Below are 21,694 nucleotides of genomic sequence, written 5' to 3'. Positions count from 1 at the left end.
GTGGAATAGCTAATTCAGAGGTTCACTTGCCACTGAGTGTGATTTTTCTGTCTGGTGCTATCCATTCTCCTTCTTACCCCACGTATGGGATAGACCCTAAAGCTCAGGGGAAGTAAGTCTAACATTAGACAGGTTGGAGAAGTTGAGGTGAGACAAAGAAGTCTCATCTGATACAGCTTCACACTTGAGTTCCCACAAAAGAGGAATTTGAAGGGCAGAAGCCACCGCTGTGTTCTTAGGAGCTAAAAAGAGTGGTCATGAGAATAAGACTGTGTGCATAGTGTGTGTATGTGTGTGTGTGTGTGTGTGTGTGTGTGTGTGTGTGTGCGCGCGCGCGCGCACGCTCACGAATGTATGTATGTGTGTGCCTCTGAATCTACCTGCTGGAGCATGCACCTCGCACAGCTATGGGAACATGTACTTGAGTATGAAGTGGAAGAGAGAGGGGTTAGACGAGATGGGAGGAAAAAGCAGAGGAGCATGTCCTATTCTTGAGCGAGAAAGAAAAAAATCTGGAGGCAGAAGTGGGCTTGTGGTAGGCTGGGGGGGGGGGCGGATGCTCACAGACTTAGTTAAGATTCAGAGGAGCAGAGACTGGGAAGTGGGTGGCAGTGAAGGAGGTGGGGACAGCTGTTGCTTTGATTTGCTACTGAGTCAGTGTTCTTGGTGCATTAGTGCTGAGAGGGAGCCCTGGGCTGGCCCCCAACCAAAACAAGCCCCTCTGTAGCCAATATTGAGTTGTAACAAGGACAAATGCAGTTGGGAGTCAAAAAGGAGGGGCATGGGATCCTAAACAGCTCTTTGTTCATAGCCCTTTTACTCTGGAAGTGTGGATTCTAAACAGCTAGCCTTCTGCAGCAAGAGGCTGTGAAGGAGGGAGGGAGCAGAGCACTGGAATGCATTGCCGAGAACGCTGGAGAGCAGGTTCTGTGTAGGTACAGGATGGTACCTGAGATGATGACAGCGTCTCTCAGGGTCTGTTTCCTTATCTCCTCATGCCTTGCGACAGTGGTCACATTCTTCAGAAATCAGGGCAGGTTGGATGTGGGCTGTGTATTCTGGTACAATAGCCAAGAGCCTGTTTTTTTTTTTTTTTCCCTAAAGTTCTGGGTGCCCCCTTAACCTGAGCAGGAGAATTTTATACCCTTCCTAAAATTTGTTATTTCTTACACACACACATGCACAGGATAGAATGGTGGCAAATATGCACCCCCCCCATACTTCAGGAAAGCATTTGGGCTCTTCCAGAGGACTGAGTTCAATTCCCAGCACCCACCTGGCAGCTCACAACTAACTGTCTATAACTTCTGTTCTAGGGGATCCAACCCCCTTACACAGACATACATGCTGGCAAAACACCAATGTACATAAAATACAAATAAATAAATTAGAAAAAAAAGAAGTAGGAAAGCATTTGGGAAAGAAAACATAACAGAACTGAACATGGAACTCATTTAGTGCCTTGGAAGGGTATAGGGAGATACAAATTGAGACTGAGCATGCAAAGAACAGATTTCCTGAGGGTGAGAGATCTCTCAAGTCCAGCTTCCAACATGTTTCTTCCATCCTGCCATTCCTATCTGGTGCCTGGATAACCTGACCTGTCTGCATGCACATGCAAATTCCCTTTCTTGCAGGGTTCCAGCCCATCCTTTGCTGTTTAGGTGGTGCTTTAGATCTCTCAGGGTGATGGCTTGGTGCGGAAGGATAACAATGCTGTGGAAAAGCTTAATTTGTTATGAGGCAGGCAGGAAAGCATTTATCTCTGCTGGTTCTGATATTCCTGACTTGTTTTTACTGTTTCCCTTCACTGGATGATCAGAGGCAGGGTGTGAATGACAGGTTCAGGGCAATGGTTAGGAGTGTTACATGAAGAAAAATGTGTTCCGCTCTACACACCCACTCACACTACTCTAGTTTCCCTGATTCCCCTAAGCCTAAATGAGACTTAGTCTCTCTCTCCCCTTCATTCTTATCACTTGAAAAAGAAAAATCTGTATTTTTAAGAGTGCCTCATTGTACATGCTAGCCTTACTTTGTGCTTTTCTGGGAGTTTAACTCTTCTATGAGACAGACACATTCTTCCAAGTCTACAAATCTCACAGTCTCCAAAATGGCAAATAATGTTGTTTTGACAGAAAGGTCCCTCCTTCCCTCTTTTTAAACCTCCCTTGCGTGTCTCAGCTTTGATGTGGTTATGTCTCCTCTTTGCTCCCTAAGATGCTTGCATTTTCCACCTCAGTCATCCTTTTTCTCTCCTTCAGCATGTGTCCTTCAACACACTATGATTCTCATTATTCATATGTCTGTTTTTATTTTTATTTTCTGTCACAGACACACAGCTTTTATTATGACCCAGATACAGAGCCCCTTTCACATGCTCATATTAATCAGAACCCCTTACTTCCAGAAAACCATATGGCTTAACCTCAGAGCTTCCCCCCAAAGCAGAATTTAGTCTCTTTCTTCTGCTCAAACTCCCCAGGAAAGGACCAGAATCCTCTCCTCCCCAGGGCTGAGGCTTAGTCCATCTGTCACTGACATTGGACTCCAGGGCTTGGAAACCAGAAAAGACTTGGCATTAACAGCAGTTGAGGATAAATGAAAACATGGAAGGCTCAGGGGCTTAGTGGTGCTGGGTTTTATATTTGTGTGAGATTATAAGATGCCAGTTGGAGGGGGCACATACACTATGTTCTTTGGAAAAATGTCATTATTAGGAAGTATAAGAAGTAGCGAGTGCCACTGTCCCACTGTAATTTTATATTTGTTGAGTGACAAATGGTTAGGAGCAGATGGCAAAACTGGCCCTTCATTTTATAATGGAAGAACTTGGCCTCAGGTTCTTTAGAGGATGGACATGATGGTAAGTTCCACATTACCTGTCACTGATGTACTCAGAGTTGTCCTGCGTTTCTAGAGGGAATGAAATATTTAAATCAGAGGCTCCATAAACAAACTCATATTTAGGAGCTTCCTAACCTGGGTGAAGCTCTGGGGGAAAGCAAAGGGCCAAGACATAGAAGGTAACCTAAACAAACAAACACACGGAACAAGGTGCTGCCTATTCTGAATGTTACCTGATATTTAAAGTGCTAGCTCTTCATGCTACTTTATTTGGACATTTTCCCAAAGAACATAGTATATGTGCGCCCTCCAACTTGCATCTTATAATGTTTGAGACAATTTTGAAGACAAGGAAGAGAGACAGGTAGTGGTCAACTTATAGATTAATGGCTGGGACACAGGCTTCCATCACATTTTCTTTTCCCCAGGGCAAGGTGATACTCCTGACCTTCTTGACCCTGAGCTAGAAGTAAATGATCTAAAGGTGTTTATAATTAGCAATCAATATACAATTAGTACAAGTCTAGCTGGGGAAGAGAAACATAAGTCTTTAGCAAATGCAGCCTAATATATATATTTCTCCTGGACACCTTCCCAGATGTAAGATTTCACACAGGGATGAAGGGCATACTGAAAAATCTTAGAATCTCTGCATTTGAATCCTTCTTGAAACAGGTCTGCTCTTCACTAGAGCAGAGTGCTCAGGGAAATGAGTGGATGCAAGACACTCCAGCTGTTGCTGTAACCCCAGCCCTATCTTCCAGAAGGCTGGCTCATAGAGATAAATCACTTACATTATCTGCCCTTGATGAATGAAGCGTCTTCTTGCTTCAAGTGAGGAAATGAAGGAGACACCCTGGAAATTCATTTGGATATCCTGTTTCCTAGACACCTCTCTAGGTCATTCGTGTAGAAACTGACATGGGACAGTTTAGACTCAGGGGAAGAGGAGCTTGCCCTGATCTGATGTAATATGATGAACAGGCTGGCTAGGTGGGTGGCACTTGATGTCATCAGATTATTGGCAGATGTGTAGGAGAGTCCATCTTAAAGATGCAGCTACTGAGATTTGGCAAAGGACATGAACGCAGGATGGGATATTTATGTTTAAGGCAACTTTTCTCCATAAAAGATGGCTATGAAAGTGGAATAAATGACTCAGGGTTCTGATATTTAGTTTCTATGCCTCACATATGTTAGGGTTCTCTATTACCTAGTTTCAAACATTATTACATGTCGTGTTTGCATTGGTGAGGTTGAGGACAGAAGGAAAAAAAAAGCAGGCATTATAGCGGGACAGGTAGAGCTGGCATCAGATTCATGGTGCCACTGAGGACTGCTTGCTTATGACTGAGGAGGACTCATTCTACACTCCACATCTGTGCAGTATACATGATTATTGTACAGTTGCAATGCCATCTCAACCTAAAGCTCAACATCTGTAGTTCTGCTTTAAACTGTAGTTCCAGCTACAGGAAAACACACAGTTATTTCAAGGCCACCTGAGGACACTGTAGACCCCAGTTTACTGAACATCTATAACCTGAGAATTACTTTTGTCTCCTTCCTAGAGATGATTAGTCATGAGGACTCACCATATCTCTGTAACATGGCTTGGACTCCCCTTTAAATATCAGGGCCACATGTGTTTCTGACAGGGGGAGGGAAAGTTCAGCCAGTTCTGAGGACGGCACTGCCAGAGCAGAGATCATAAAGCGAAAGGTAGAGCAGGACCATGGAGAGCAACAAGAAGTGCCTGGAGTGTCACCATGAGGGGCCAGCACCATGGAGAGCTCAAAGCACAGGTAGTTGATTTGAAAGAGCACTTGGGACTTGGCATCACAAGTTAAGGCTCTGGTGCCCACAGAACTTAACACCCGATTTCTGTTAGGATCATGCTACATCTATCTTTTTTTTCCTAACAGACTTCGTTCCAGTTTGCTGCATGCACCCAGGATTGAGAGGACCACCAGCAGACTTAGTTTTTGATCATTAGCAAATAAGTGTTAGTGATGATGAAGAGGTTTTAGTTTGCTACAAGTTATTAAAAATATAGTTATTAGGATTGTTGTCTAATGAAGGAAATAACATACAGTTCCTGTGACCCATGACCTCCAGAAACACTAGGATACAAGAAAGCCAAAATGTGTGTAACCATCAGATAGGTTATACGGCATACCCAGATGTTTTGATTATCTCCAATTTTCTCTAAGTAGTTAATATTTGGTGATACAAGGAGAAGAGACATGGGACCAGGCCTTTTAAGATGAGTGGTGCCTGCTAGGCAGTGGTGACACACACCTTTAATCCCAGTACTCCGGGGGCAGAGGCAGGCGGATCGCCGTAAGTTCCAGGCCAGCCTGGGCTACCAAGTAAGTTCCAGGCCAGCCAGAGCTGTTACACAGAGAAATCCTGTCTCAAAAAAACAAAACAAAATGATAATGGTGTCACCAGGGCTTAAAAGCCCTCTGTTTTACTTGAGAAATTAGTCACTGGCTTTATACTTAGGGAAATTTTGATGAATTAGTAAGTGAGTTTGTAATACTTGCTGGTTCAATGATGAGTATGTAGCTTTAATGAGCCACTATGTGTGGAAAAGTATCTCAATAGTTGTATGGGGTCTACTCCTGAGAGGTTTTTTTTTCTTTCTTTCTTTCTTTTTCAGAATCAGAATGAATGAATGGACCTCCTTGTCATGTACAACAGTGCTGGGTTGGGATTCTGTTTGCATAGTTGTAAGAGCCTGAGCACCAGCTGCTTCTGACCTTATAGAGAACAATCCCTACTGCTGATCCCGGCAGCAGAGATGGGTCTTTGCCCTGGAGACACAACCTTCTCCATTTTATAATGATATAGAGTATTTATCCTTAATTTGACTGTGTTTTTAGAGACTTAAAACTTTTCCTAGTGGCTTGCCAGACTTCTCTCTCTCTCTCTCTCTCTCTCTCTCTCTCTCTCTCTCTCTCCCTCCCTCCCTCCCTCCTCCCCTCCCTCTGTCTTATATGCATCCCTATGGGGATTGCTATTCTCACAGTCTATGGATGGACATCTAGGACACGACCCCATACAGGAAGCAAAATGTTCCAGTATATTGGCCCATAGCCAATGGTTAAACAGGAAGCACTAGACTCTAACACTAAAAATAGAAGAAGATCTTGGGCTGGAGTAGAGATTAGTGGTGGAGAGCTTGTCTGGCATTCACGAGTCTACAGGTTAAATTCCCAAAACTACAGAGAAAGAAACAAAAAAAGAAGATATAATTACTCCAATTTTCTAATACTCTGGATTTTTCATTCAGCAAAAAGCTGACTGCTTCCAGGAGAATCAGGAGCCTAGACTGCCATCCTTAGATGACGTTTCTTTACTGAGACTCAGATAAAAAAAAAAAAAAAAAAGATTGTGGAGCCAGTAGGCAGCTCCACCAGAGTAGGAAACAGTGAAGGATGTGACTAGGCACAGCCCCAAGGGTTTTCTTTTCTCTGACAACTGTGAGATTCTTTCCCTACCACATGACTTGAGAAAAAGCAGCTTTAAACACCATTCTACATATTAGATTTAAAAAAAAAGTACAGTGAGCAGCAGCCAGAAATGCCTAAGACCAATCTAAGGATTCACAGAGCAATGGCATCATGTCCCGTCTGCTATTTCAAAATGACCAGAACACCCAAAAGATGCCATCTGTGGAATTTTATGGCTGCAGAACTATGAGTCACCCACTTCAAGTGGATGCTGAATATCTCCAACATGTCAATGTTGAAATTGGACCAGGTCTTCTTTCCTCAGTTGGAAGAGAGGAGGCCTAAGCGTGCTCTGATGGCCCAGCTGACTTTCAGTGGAGGGCAGGGAATTTTGGACTGTAGAAAAAGCTAGGTGTAGCTTAAAGAACACAGAGAAGCCAAGAACGGGGCAGAGGCGACAGATCTTAATGTCAGTAATTCTCCTGTGGCCTGTTTTTCTTAATGAGTGAGAAATCAGGGTCCCAGAGAAAACTATCAAAACCAACAGTGCCATCTAGGCCTAGGCCAAACTTAGGATAAGGTGTCTGGTCATAATTTCTGGGTAGCCATTCGGCATCCTACATTAGACAAACCGAATATTCAGTGAATTAACTATGTCATTTTAGTGTCTCTCTGATGGCCTCCGCTTCCTTGTGTCAGATGATGTACAAATCTTAAGGGAGAGTGTGTCCTTCCCAAGAGTTCTAGCTGGAACCAAGAAGAGAACAGAAATAAAAACAGACAGAACTCTTACAGCTATAACAAGGAACAGAAACTCAATGGAGCAGATCTGCCAAGCAGATCCGTGGGCAGCACTACAGAGAATGTTGGGCTTCTCCGGCACATTGGGCATGATCTCCACACTGGGCATCTGGCCAGGGGGCTGCAGAATGCATGGCAGTGGACAGAAGGTCATTGGGAAGGAAAAAAATGTGTGTGGGGGACAGTTAAAGGTTAAGTTTCTGTAACCTGGGCTGAAGCAAAGCAGGGTTGTCTATCCACTGGGTTAAATCACTGTACTGAAAATAACCGGGGAATAAAGAACTGTAAGAAGGCTGGTCACAATATTGAATGTCAAACTGCTCACCAGAGACATGACCACAGGGTGCCTTAAGTTCACAGGCCTTGTGTTTCTCAAACTGTAGCTGCCAACGTCTGCCAGTACTAGTGGAGAAAGACCAGAAGGGCGGGCAGGTGGCAAATTCCTGAGCTTGTGGCCACAGCACTAATGGCCAGGTTCAGATAGCATTTGCTGGCCCTGCCTTATTTCGGCTTCTCAATCCTGCTCATCTTTATGAGTCTTAAATATTTATCCTGTGCCCAAGGGAGCTTTATACCTCAACAGCACATGAAGTTTGCTTTTCTTATTCTCAGTGGAATTAGCCTCCCAGTCATAGCACCCTTGACCATCTAACCTTCAGTGTGCTGTATTATTTTATTCTGAAGTCTTCATACTTCATCTCTCCTAGTCTGAGTCAAACATGACAGGTTGAGTTAAGTATTACCTAGTACCCTGCTCAGGAGCCCCAAGCGAACTCAGGGGTGCTAGACACACCTTCATGATGCTAATCAGAATGGCCTTCAGGACTGGCATCCATGAGTGTATAATTATGCACTTATTTCCCATCACCGGGGGGCTCACTTCTTAGATTCAGAATTCAAGGTACAGAATTAATTTAATAGAGGATACCTGGTGGCTATGTTTCAGATATCAGTGCAAGTATTGCACTCTACAGTTCAGGAGGCTTGATTGGATTTTTCTTTGAAAAGGGTATTCTAACTCTCTCTCTCCCTTCTCCTGACCCATTCTCTTTAATTCCTCATACAGAAGTTACTACTTTTCCCTCTTTGCTCTTAGCTGAGAATAGAACAACTCTCTGTCTCTGGACTTGAAGACCAGTTAGGGGCTAGGCTCCCAAGTTGAAGACCAAGAAAGAGCCATCATGCACTGGGTGAAGGAAGATGTGGTCACAGAACAGGCTTACTCCAGTCTCATCCATTTATGTTCTAGAGGAGGAAGGCCTGAGGCTTACTGACATGATCTTTTCCTCTTTTCAGCTTAGGCTGGCACTCTTAGCTCCCATTGCTAAGGGACTGTAGTTGGGGGACTTGCCTCTTTGATCCAGCTGTGAGTATGGAGAAGCCAGGGGCTTTACTGAAAGTTAAGGCCTTATAGGAGACTCATTATTGAGGCACAAACACCCAGTGTCTTTTTTTTTTCCCTTACAGCTAAACCCACTGTGCCCCAGGACTGCTCATCTCCTCTGTGAGTAGGGTCACCAGTGCAGTCCTCTGGGGACGGGGATTCCATGTACAGGAGAAGAGACTGCCATCTCTGTGGTGACAGTAGGAACTCCCTTCGGGGAGTTTGGGGAGTACAGAGTGGAAGGAGTCAGTCAACCAACTATAGAGAGGGGATCCCCAGGGTCCCCACACCAGGGGAAACTCCTTCACCAGGATGGAGACAGGATTAGGGGAGGAGGTCAGGCAAGGTGGAGCTATTATTCCTCCAGCACCCTGGCTCCCAGCCGGCTTTCCTGAGATGAAATTCTCTACATCATCCTTCCCAGTTCCAACCCCTCCCCTCTCCACCCCGCCCCGCCCTGTGCCCATCCCTGCTGGCCACTGGGTCCATCGCCCAGGAACCACCTCCCTTTCTCCTCCCCTGCGGTTCTTTCTGTTTTTTTCGTTGGCATCTGGCCGGGCATAGCCACCACCCTCCCTCTACTCTCCCTACTTCCCCTTGCTCCGCAGAGGTCCGGTTCCCGTTCCCTTCCCCTTCCCCCACCCAGCCCACCTCTGACAGGCCGACGAAGAGAGGAGGAAGATGCATTCCTTTAGTCCCTCCACGGCCAGTACTCCCTCCTCCGGGGACCTGAGGCTCCGAGCTGGGGCGCCCTTCTTCTCGTCTCTACACAGTTCTTCAAGCCACCCCATTAACCACCAGCAGCCTTTAAGAAGGCTGAGGTGCCCCCACAGCGCTGACCTACATAGCCTGGCCTGGGGCGGGAGAGGCTCTTCCCCAAGTCCCCTCTCCCTTGGCCCCGCCTCCTTTCTTCACCCCCAACTCCCTTCCTTCACCTCTTTACCTTTACAAACCCAAAAAGGGTTCAGTTACAGACTGGGGCAAAGAAGCTAATATGCTACCCCACCCTAAATTTGGAGAAATTGCTGTTCAGCCCAGGAAAGCTCTGGGCTTCCATCGATCCTTCTCCCCAAATATCTTGCTCTCTCCTTTTGCTGCCCCGCACCCAAGTATAGGTTTCCTTTCCCAGATTTGCCACCACCAGGACTAGAGCCAAACTGGGGCCCCCTCCGCCCAGTGTTGTTGTTTTGCTTCAAGAAGCCCCCTCTCCTTTGCCCACGCCCCCCTCGACAGCCTCACCCAGGCCCCCTTCCCTGCCCACTCAGAGCTCCGCGGCGGGTGGGGGACGCGCGGGGGAGCAGAAATGTTTGCATACAGCAGTTTGGGGGATCCTTCTGGCCACCCAACCCCTACAGACATACATACACAAACACCCAACACACGCCCTGACTGAAACAGCGACAAATCTCACTCCGCCCCCAACACACACTGACACAGACATACACACAGACTCTGACACAGAAACGCAGCACCAGACACCAACATAGACGCGCACACCCAGACACACACGGACATCAACACATCCAGACCCCGGCTGCTCAAAATAGACAGCAACCCCCCGAGATCCAGACCCCTGCTGCACACACAGACACACACACAGTCGGCCGTGTACATAGGAGGGTGCACACGCCGGCACACCCCACGGTCCTCAGAGACAGCGATGCTCGGAGACAGACACAAGGGTATTCCAAGAGGCTGGCGACTTGAACCCTCGCTTCCAAACAAAGCCAACAGGCTCCCTGCGCCCGACTCCCAATCTGAACCCCCACCTCGGGGCACTGGTCACCTCCCCTGGCGCCGCCCCCTCCCTCACTCACCGTCCTGGGAAAGATTGGCCCCGCCGGGTGCCCAGGAGCAGGCGAGAAGCAGGAGCAGGGGCAGGGCGGAAGGGGCCCCCATCGCGCTTCCTGGCCACCTCCCCGGCTGGGCGCTGGCGAGCCTGGATCTCCGGGGACTGGGGCCGGGGGCACTAGGTTGACGGCGTCGTTGTCCAAAAGGGCGCCCCCGGAACGGCTTCCAAGAAGCCCGGGGCCGAGGCGGGTACCGGGAGGGAGCCGGCGCTGCTGCAGTCGCCGGGATTAAATAGGGCGCTCGGAGCAAACCATTCGGTTGGAGGTGGAGGGGGGGTGACGGGGGGCTGGGCTGGTGGCGGGGGGGCCTGGATGCCGCATTCCCTACTCCCCCCCACCTCCCACACCCCCTCCGCGCTTTTGTGGTGCCTTCCATCTTCTCCCCCGGGAGCTCCTCCAGCACCACTCGGGTGTGGAGCAAAGGGAGGGAGCTGGCTCAGCAGTAGGACCCCACGCGCACCCCTCTTAGGCTTGGGGTGGAGAGAGGGGAGGTGGGCAGGGCGGTGGGCCAGCTGGCGAGAGCGTCCACTGCAGGCCTGGGCAAGGGCGTGCCTACTAGCCCGAGATCCTCCGGCCCCGCCTTCTCCTTAGGCAACCGGGATCCCCAAAGCTAGGACAGCCCATCAGCACTGTGACCAAGGATACCTCCCCAGGGTACCTCCTTACTCAAGCCATTCTCCTAAGAGTTAACTTCCTTAGTTCCTCTTCCTCAAGATCCTCTACTTATCTGTCCAGCAACAATTTGTGGCTCCAGGTAACCTCCTTTGCAAAGCAGACCCAAGGAGGCCACGGGACTCAATCTCTCTCAAGCCTTCCTCAAAGACATCATCCATCCCAAACACTAAAGCAAGGAAGCGTCCTGCAAAGTAACTTAGTGTTCTCTCCTGGGCCCCTTACCCCCAGCTACCCTTCAATACCCCTTCTTCTCAGTCTTTTCGAGACTCTTATCTTCTCAGCTTTTAGCTAGTAAGAACCCATGTTGAAAGACAGACCCACAAACCCTCTTACAGACCAAGAAACGTTGTAAGGAATGCAGCTCTTATCTCCAAGGCTATATAGAAGATGGATGAGAAAGACAGTGTGCTTGCTACACTCAAGGGTCCCAAGTCCCTAGGGTTTGCTGTTCTTCGAGTTTATCCCTGGAAGAGTTTTTGGTACGTTTCAGAAAAGGAAGGATCTTTCTGGGTTAGTTTTGTCGGAATTTAGCTTTGAGGAATAAGTTTCTAAATTTTAGAATCCTGAAAATCAGGCAATTTTAGGTATGTTAAGAGTTCTAAAAACAAAAAAACAAAAAAACAAAAAAAAAAACCCTGATCTAACCCAAAGGAAGTTAGGAGATCTAAGTCAGGTTTCATATTCACTTAGATGCAGAAGACACAGCACAGGGCATCATGTGGAAGAGTGTATGGTGCTTCATTCAGGAAGTGGGATGTGAGTGGGTGTCTCTAATAACACCTCCAGTCCATCTTCTGTGCTGCCTTCCTGGGCTAGTCTTTAACGTTTGGGTAATCTTTCCTTCCTCATGTCAAGGTTTCTTAACTCTTGATGGTGATGTAGTTAATGTCCCTGTCATCTAAGAGCTTGAGGATAGCCTGCAGAGCATACCCTGTAACGGGTAAAGTCTTGTCTAAATGACAGGCGGTGAGGTTGGGGCTGAGAGTATACTGTTCAGGGAACCCCTGCAGGCTGGTCTGAGTCTGCTCTGAGATTTTTCTCTTACTGTTTCTGGAGTTTATAGTTTCTGAAGAAGAAATCTGCTTGCCTCTTGGACACTTCTTGACTGTCTGGGTGGTTATTATTTTTTTCCTAGACAATATTGATCAAGGTCTGATTTGACCTGAGTTGGTGACTCCATCAGTTGCCTCCCTGAGATCTCTACTATCTTGAAATCTGAGCAGTGAAGATGGTGTAACATGTACTGCAGGGACATGAAGACATGGATGTTAAGAGATCGAGGAGACTGGCCAGGGTGAGGCGAGATTGTAGGGAGATTACACTTCTTGATGGAGGTGGGACCAGGTTGGTATGAGGTTGGTTGTGATAAGAAAAGGAAGGAGTGTGGTAAAACAAAACAAAACCCAACAACAGAACACAACGAAGCGAAATAAAACAAACTATCAGCCTTGGTGGGAAAGATCAGCCCTTTCTATTTAAAAGGTTCTTGATGGATAAGGAGTAATTACATTTGAGCCAGAAGAAACGTCAGCCTTAGCTATCAACTAAGTGGGATTTAGAGAGGGCAGGGTAAGGGGGTGTGGAGGTGAGTTAGGTGGGGGTAGGCGGGATGTGGGATTAAGTCCCGAAGTCCTTTAATTAACCATCTTTTCCATCTGCTGCAACACAGCGATCCCCTTCTGCCTGTCCTTAATTCTCTGATGATTGCTGCTCTGGCCCCGCCCTCTACTGTAAGGGGTGGGTACTAGGGGCGGGAGGGAAGAAGGAGAGCTGTTTGGGAGAGACAGTATTAAGGCTAGCAAATGAGACTCTGGGATGCTCTTTTTCCACTGGCTCCTCTTCCTTGCATTGCATCATCAGCATGAGTTTGGCAGCCTTTTAGGTCTTTCTTGGTGATGCGAAGTTGCCGTTGGCTTTTAGAATTATGGAATAAAAACGTATTGGAGCTGCAAAGGACCTTTAGGATCATCCCTTTAAATGGGGTCTTTGTTGAACAGATGAGAAAATGAAGCTCAGAAGCCAAGTGGCTGTCTGTGTTCAACAGCTAGCTAGTGAAGGCTGACAGGACTGGAGGAAGGACAGATAGTAAGTACCCTTTGAAGGCAGGAGGGATGAGGCGAATGAGACCCAGAAACTGAAAGCATTGTCCAATTTGAAGAGTTCCCTTTTCCTGTTTACTTCAGAATGGTAGTGTCTCCTACAGAGGATGCATGACACTTAGAAGAACCCATTCTCTACAGTTCTTCTATTGCCTTGTCTGCATCAGCCCTTTGCATCATACATGCATGTCATTTGCTTAGGAAAAGGGCTTTTCAAAGAAAGACTGACCTACAAGGATTATCCTCTCATAAAAATAGGTAGAACGTAAGTATCTATGTTGGATTGTGATCTCTATGGTTACTCTCCACTCGAAACTGCTATGACATACAATTTGCATTTCCCAGAGACTTGCACAAGGTCTGAGGTGGATTGTCTGTGGGATGACAGAGCTGGCAGCTACAGTGAAATTTGGGGAGAGACAGAAAGGGAAGTGGAGAGAGGTCAAGTGTGGCCTCCTGCATGCCCTTGTCCACTCAGCAACAGACTGGGTATCTGGGGGTGTGGAATGTGATACTGGCATTGATGCCGGGCTAGACACAGCTGTGTGGGCCCTGGGCATTCCTTCCCCACGCAGCTTCTGCTCAAAGGGGAGAGAGAAGGGACTCAGCTTATAGAGGGTGAGTTTTCTGTGTTCTTCTGGAAGGGACCAGCAGCACCTGTAGGGAAAAACACATCTTGAAAAGGTGTGAGCCAGCCATCACTGTCACCCACATCCCTCCTTGCACGCTGACCCTTCTCCTCTCTGACTTTTATCAATAGACTCTATGTAGGTTCCCACACTGCTTTCCTCTTCAATTTTCCACCCAGCTAAACCAGTACTTGGCAATACCACCCCTTACTTCTATTATCCAGCTTTAATTAACACCATCCTTAATAATAACCTCAGTACGAATTTTAATTCTAACCTTAATTGAATTCTAATTTTAATCCTAACCCTAATCTATTAACGATTCTAACTACCAGTCCTAATAGCACCCTCAACTTAACTATCAGTTTTAACTAGTAGCTTCACTCTAGCCAGGTTTGAGCTGGTGACCAGGAAAGCAACGTGCATACGATTAAAAAAAATGGTCACAGATTTCACAGATTGAGAAGCCATCATTTACAGCCTTCGTGCTGAGTGCTTTATACACACAGTATCTCATGTGGGCACCAGAAGCTACCTAATGTGGTTAATTCATTAGTTCCATTACCAATGCAAAACAGGGTGTAACATGATTGTATTCATAACCAATGGATCCACAGCCAGGCCTGCTTGATCCATGACCCTGTGCTCACCTCCTCTCTGCCAACAAGTAATTCTGACCCAGGTTCTCCTAAAATCTTAACTAATACCCACTGGTTTGACTTCTTTCTACATATCAATACTGGTTTTGTTTTATTTTTAAATAAGTAACAGTCCAAACTAGAGATAGAGCAAATTACAAAATCCCTGCATGTCCCTGCCCACAGACCCTATTGGCACTTTGAAACATTAAAGTAATTTATTGATGAAGTTAAAATATTCAGACTATAGAAAGAAGCTAACTGCAGAGAAAAGCCTCCTCGCCTTCGCCTTCTCGGAGTAGCCATATTGCACAACCCCAGGGGGGCATCGTTCTAATTGGAGTTGTGTAACATGGCAGCACTACCTCCCACAGCTTTCCAGGCAAGCAGATAAAGTCAAGGTAAATAGCTACCAAATTCAATCGCCCTGTGTATGTGTATGACTTAGGCATGACAATCACTAGACACTTCGAATTTATAATTAGCAATAACTATTAAGGGCCAGACTGTCAGCTAAATTCTCTACACTTATTGCACATTTTAATATTCACATGTCCTCTGTGCAGTATTCGTCACCTCTATTACAGAAGAGGACAGTGGGGGCCTGAGGAAGCCCGGTTTGCACAGTGATGGGAACAACAGACATACCAGGCCTCCAAGTCTACATTCTTAACTTTGTGCTTAGCCAGACAAGCTGCTCAGGGCTTGGCTCTGAAGGTCATGTGGGCTTAGTTCTTAATGTCAGAGAAGCGGAGGTGCCTGACATTAGACAAGAAGATGACCTATGAGGCTGTCGATAGTCTCAGATTGATAGAGGAGGCGACTATGTAAGGGGGAAGGGACCTGGATTACTACATTACAGAGGGAATGTGAGTAAAAGGTGAGAGAGCAGACGGGAAATAGAACAAATATGAGCGGGGACAGGGGAGATTGTTTTGTGATAAATTCAAGCAAAAATAAAATCATATAATAAATCTGTGTGTCACCACTGCTCCAGCTACAGGCTGATTGATGTATTATGGAAAGACAGTAGACATATATAATCACCTGCAAACAAAAATGCACATTTTCAGTTGCATGGGGATCGGTAGCCTCTCCAGTGAAGTATTTCCAAACATGGCTCACCTTGAGTCTGTGTTCCAGCATTATCAAGCTGCTTGTAATTTCCCAAACACACTTTGTTGTTTCATGCCTCAGTGTCTTTGCACATACTCCTCTCTATACCTGGATTGCCCATCTCATCAAGCCTGATGAAAATTGTGTTTATCCACCCAGACTTTGATTAGGTGCTACCACCTGTGTAAAACCTTCCCCCCGAGGGTGAGCTTATCTTTCTGGGTGCTACCATTGTATGTATGAAGTAATATATACTTCAATTCTCTCACTGTGTTGCCATGATTTCGCAATAATTTTCTTCTCTAACTGCGTACTCTTTGAGGGAGTGATATTTCATGAATTCATTACTCCCAGTGTAGAAACTGAAAATATACTAATTTTATTTAATTCTGAATTAAGCCAAATGACAGATTTATAAACAGGCTCAATAAACCATCTTCCACATAAGTACATACGTGCATTTAACCATAATTCATTGGCATATTCCACACAGGTATGCATGCATTTGGTTATATGGATATTCCATTTATAAACTGATTAGACGGATTCTAGTATACATTCACAAATAATTTTGTCTATATAGGATACATTTTATAATGATTATAATTGATGTTAGAGCACGCTACTTGCCTATCTATCTACCACTTGTCTGTTTGTCATCTGGCGTTCTAACCTGGAGTCTTGAGTTTGCTAGCCTGGCATTCTACCACTGAGCTACATTTCTAGCTGCATGTAACTTTCTTTTGTATTGCTGTAGTTGTGGCAATCACTCATCCTTTAAACATCGTTTGAAATTTAGGCCAATATCTTTAAGGATGCACACTTTGTATATAAATTGGTGGTTCATTCCAAGCAATACAAAAACTAAGACCTGGCTGAAAATAATAGTCACTGGCTTATTGGCTGATTTATGTGTTGCTTCCTAAGGGAATTCCCAAAGAAGAGTTCTAGAACACTTCTGAACAGTTACATTCTTTTGCATTTGTAAATATAGACTAAATACAGCAAGAGCCTTTATAAGCACATCTGGTGAACAAACATGCCCAGGCTGTGTAAGAACAACTCCAACTTCTCTCCAGAAGCTTGTTGAGGAGTTTCTATGCGGTGAACAATACTGGTTGAAAGAGTTTGGGTATTTTGTTGTAGCCTCTTAAAAAATTATATAAACAATTCCTTCCTTCCTTCCTTCCTTCCTTCCTTCCTTCCTTCCTTCCTTCCTTCCTTTCTTCTCTCTCTCTCTCTCTCTCTCTCTCTCTCTCTCTCTCTCTCTGTCTCTCTCTCTCTCTCTCCCCCTCTCTGAAACTGCATTACAAGTAGCCCAAGCTGGCCTCTAATATTTTCTTTATCTGAAAATGACCTTGAACTCCTGATTCTCCTGCCTCTACTTCTCAAGTGCCAGGATTACAGGCGCATGCCTCCGTGCCTAGCTAGATTTTTATTTTTTTAAATTACAAAATGAAATGCTCAGTAGATCAATTTTCTTATCCCATTTCCAAGCTCCACTCCAGTTTTGAACCATATTTACTGTGACGAATAATACAAGAGTCAAAGACAGGTTACTATTTGGGGACACCAATACTTGATAGCTGAGACCATTCTAACAGAAATGGTTGCTTTTGAAAATCCTTATGTGAGGGCGAATTTTAAAATTCTGTTGCAAAATGTCAGTGTTTGGTAAGCAAAATACAAAAATGAGTAAGTCATGAAAACCACATTACAGGAATTCATAATCCAAAAGAGAAGGCAAGCTTGCAAACACACATTGAACATGACAAGATGGTGTGGTAGAATGTATATATATGTATGAGGTACAGAAAGAGCAGAGGAGAGATGAAAATCAAACGTAAGAAAAGCACCAAGACAAGGAATGGTCCAGGTGTCAAAGTAATGAAAGACACAAAGGAGCGACTAGCGTATGCAGAAATGGTGAAGCAGGGAACACCAAAGTTGTGGCCACACTCGAAGGGAATTTATGCTAGGTTGTTCTTTATTCTGCACACAAGCAGTCAATGAAGGGCTTAAGCAGAGAAATGTCAGAGCCAGATTTCCATTTTAGAGCGATAACACTGGCAGGGCTGGATAGATGGATAAGAGCTGCAAAAGCCTGACCACCCCCCCCCCCCCCCCCCGGGTACCACAAAAACAGTACCATGACACAAAATAAGACCCGCTGAGTGTGGTCTTGTCTTAGATTGCATGGGTAAAATAGAGAAAATACCCAGAGCATCATAATAGGACTTGGAGCTAATACATGGTGTAGACAAGGCTTGTGCACATGGACATTGGTTCACAGCAACGTACATTTTGTGAAGTAGAATTAGTAGTAAGACTGACTGTTCCAGTTGCCATGGACAGAGCATTTGCTGCTAAAACTGGGATGTCTGGTCACTACTTCAGTTCCTGGAAGAAGTAGTCTGCACTCAGCAGCACTGGTAGCCCAGACCATGAGTCAAGTCAAAGGCAAACTGGAGAGACAAGGAGAAAACTGAGTGAATTATTTTCTGTTTATGGCCAGTAGCAGTGACAAGAGTTAGGGGTGATAGCTAGACCAATTGAATGGAAGGTGAGTTGAAAACTCAAGTAGCAAACAGAAGAGGGAGGTTGGTCACTAGTCCTGGATTCCATCTTCATTCTCTGAGATTCTGAGCTCTCTTTGATGGTAAAGAATGTTTTAGGCTCAAACAACAAGCACTGTGAAAAGTTAATGTATACACTTTTCGCTCATGTGTAGCTTTAATATATTCATACATACATTTATTTATCCAGCATTCAGGGGATGCCTACTGTGTGCCTGGCATTTTGCATATTCTATATTATGTATTCTTTATGCATAGCCTTATGGCATGTAAGCAGTATTATTTCCTTCTTACAGATGAGGAATTTGTGACTTGAGCAATTTGGTAGTTTCCTATAAATTTTATGTTAAGTAGTGAGGGTGATATCTTGGTGTGTATGTGTGTATACATGCTCACATTCACGTGTGTGTGCTTACACATGCAGGTGGATGCCAGAGGTTGATGCTGGATTTCTTCTCCAACTATCCTCCACCTTATATTGCAGCAAGGTCTCTTACTAGAACATAGAACTCATTAATTTGGTGAGTTCTAGAAATGTTAAGTGTCTTGAAAGCCTCTGGTCATTCCAGCGTATCTTTCACTACCTGATCAAAAAAGACTGACTTGAAGGTACTTACTCAAATAATTCAGACCCTCAGGATACTCTGGTTCCGTGAGTTAATAATGAAAATTCCTGTTTCTAATGCTAAATGCTCGTGGGTTGTTCCTAGCCCCTGACAACCCTAAGAAACTACTTGGTACAGGCTGCATCTCCTGACAAAGTTCATTGATTCCCAAGGAAACCATGTAAATACCTCATTAGAACAGTTCACACTAAGAAACACCAGTGCCTTTTGACATTGAGTTTCTCAGTGCTTTCTCTCCACTGGCTGCAAATCTCCTAAAAGAGCTCACAGCATGGCCATGGCCATGCCTTCCTCTCTGGCTTCACACAGCCTCATGGCTGTGCCCTCCAGTCTTTTGTTCCTAACAGGCAGACACCAAGCTCATGCCCATCCCAAACCCTTCCTAACTGGAGTGCTTCTCCTGTCCTCTGTGCTGAGCTATTATTCTTGCATATGCTTCTCAGCTTAGGTACTGCCTCGTTTGGAAATAACTTATTTTCTTGCAATCACTTATTATTTTGATAAATCTGTCTTCTATTATTTATTCATCATTTAGCTTCTTTCTCAGAGTAAGTGTGAGCTCCAAAAGGAAGGAAACCTTGTCAATTTTGATTAGCGTAGTATTGCCAAGAGCTGGAAGATGGTGTGTGTAACACCGATGGCTAGAGCATGCTGGTAGATCCTGGTTGAATAGATGCAAGGGACAGATTGTATTCCCTGGTCACATTTGAAGAGGCATTTGAGTTTATCCTCAAGAACCTTTGTCTTAGGTCCAAAGCAAACCTCTGCCTGCTGTTTGCGGCTCTTCCCTCTGGTTCCTGAGAGAGGACATCTCATTCTTTTTTCTGATCATTATGTAATGTCCCTCTGGAGGGTTTAAACTGTTATTAAATTGCCCCACAGCCTCTTGTACAACAGAAGAAGTGCCCCAATTCATAACCTTCTGCTGGTTCCTTTATCATTTCAGCACCTGGTGTCTAATCCCTTTCTCTTGGATAGTTGGGTTCAGGATGGGCCACAGTAGGTTAGTAAGGTCACAGCTGATGGTGATGAGTTGAACATGAAATGCTGTTCTAGGTCTTCTGGCACATTTTTTTCCTTATCTTTAAGCCATTCCCTCCCTCAAATGCATGGCCAGCTTGTGGTCCATTTTGGTTCCAAGATATTTTTAAAACCTAAAGTTCAAGAGCTTGCTACCACTAGACTAGTATCCCTTTTGCCAGCTGAGACGGGTTGAGGTTTCCCACCAGATTTCCTCATTTCAGCGTTTCTTTATGGCTCCCATGGGTAAATCAGAAATGGAGAGGGATGTGTTCAGAGTGTTCTTGTAAGTTCATGTGAAGTCGCGGGGGGGGGGGGGGATTTCCTGTGTATTGTGCAGACCTGGAAGTGAATGCATGTTCTACCCCAGGAAAGCTCACGGGGTCCTGGCTCCAGCCTCGGGGAGAAGCTTAGGACTGATGAGAAGACAGCCCATGGAAACACATGGGGTTGAGGGTAGACTCAGTCCAAACTAAAATACATGTTGTGCTGTTGTGTTTGCATTTGGTCTTTTTCGTTTGCTAAACATTAGGCTCTACTACAGTCAATCTCACAGCTTCACTCTGAAGATTATGAAGTGAGCGCATTCACGTAACACTAGCATGAAACTGAGCACACACTCATTACTTCCCTCTCTGACTCCTTCACCTTGGAGCAGCTGCCTGAGGGCTGTTGCTTTGTGTTTGTCTTGCACGGAGTCTTGTCTTGTACCCATTGTCTTAATATAAAGCACTGCATGTGCACCTGGATTCACAGTTCCAATGTCTTCACTTTTACCCAGGTCACTTGCTTGATCGCAACATAGCCTGCTCTCTGCTACCCTCATGTGGCCACCCTGACCCCTCGCCATTCCTGATCCTCTGCCCCCTCGATGTGGCCGCTCTGCTGTAATGCAGTGCGGTTCCCGGCATCTCGGAATCCTTCTTTGCCTCAGCTCCTCTGAGTTTTAAACACTGATGGGATGTGAAGTCCCTTGCAGTTTGTCTTCTCCTCTGGGGTTATTATTAATAACTCAGACACTTTAGCATTCTTCGTCCCTCTCTACCATGCCCCTTACCTGTCAGAGATGTATGCAGCATAGATGCATGCCGAGTTCGGACCCAGCAAGGTTTCTTTATATTTCAAACCCCGTGTAAGTTTCTCTCTCTTAGGAATCTTGGGGGATGGGGGGAGACAGCTTATTACCATAAGTTATATAATCATAGAATGACCTGCACCCCCCCACAAATTAGTAAAGAAATCATATTCATTCCTGCTTTGTCAAGGGTTAATAGTAGATCTTGTGAAGACACAAAATGTTGGTGCTTCAGACTGAGTTATATGGAGAAAGGATGTATCTGTTTTCTCTCTCTAATTGTGTTCTATATTTAGCCCTGAGACTGAAGAATTATTTAGAATAGAATATGTATACTAGTTTGTTTGAAAAATGTTGCGAATAAAAATATAGGAAAATTAATTGGGAGAGCTTTTAAACCAAAGCTAGGAAAGCAAGATCTGAGAATCAGACACCGAAGAGCCCTTTATTTTGGGGCCATGTTAAAGAATGAACCCAAAGCCTCATGAATGTTAAGCAAGTGCTCTGTTACTGAGCTACAGCCTTAGCCCTCGAAGGGTTTCAACTTTAGTCCAACATTGATTGGAGTGGTTCTGCAGCAGAATGTCACATGACTGAATTAGTATTTAACTATTAATCCTGTATTCAGGGTGGTAAAGATGTGTTAAATCTTAATTTGTAAATTCAGTGCGGTACTATGCTAAATCTCATTAAGATGTCTTCCAGAACTTGACAGGAAGATTCAAACTTCCCCTTGGCAAAGCAAGTCAAGAACGATCATGGTGGACACAAGAAATTAAACAGGAAGCTGGTTTTCGACCTATCCCGAGCCACTTAAAAATTATAATCATTAAAACACAGAGAAGACACAGAATCGTTTCAAATCAACATGTGAATTTAGTGCTTGAAACCAAGTGTTGT

The 21,694-nt window shown here is 45.2% G+C and overlaps 1 protein-coding gene across 2 annotated transcripts in view; it reads right to left on the bottom strand.

Annotated features, from left to right (window-relative positions):
- Positions 1–10,588, bottom strand: part of Cadm3 (cell adhesion molecule 3) — a 32,439-nt gene extending 21,851 nt beyond the window's left edge. The window contains exon 1 of one of the 2 annotated variants that reach the window (XM_028865557.2): positions 10,308–10,588. In XM_028865557.2, the coding sequence (XP_028721390.1) occupies positions 10,308–10,389 (82 nt within the window). In that variant the 5' untranslated portion in view covers positions 10,390–10,588. The remainder of the gene's footprint in view (positions 1–10,307) is intronic. The other variant, XM_028865556.2, reaches the window with a different exon arrangement.
- Positions 10,589–21,694: the final 11,106 nt, after the last annotated feature.

The sequence above is a fragment of the Peromyscus leucopus genome, chromosome 15 (assembly GCF_004664715.2).
Source record: "Peromyscus leucopus breed LL Stock chromosome 15, UCI_PerLeu_2.1, whole genome shotgun sequence".
NCBI lineage: Eukaryota > Metazoa > Chordata > Mammalia > Rodentia > Cricetidae > Peromyscus > Peromyscus leucopus.
This window is presented reverse-complemented; position numbering and strand designations above follow the sequence as displayed.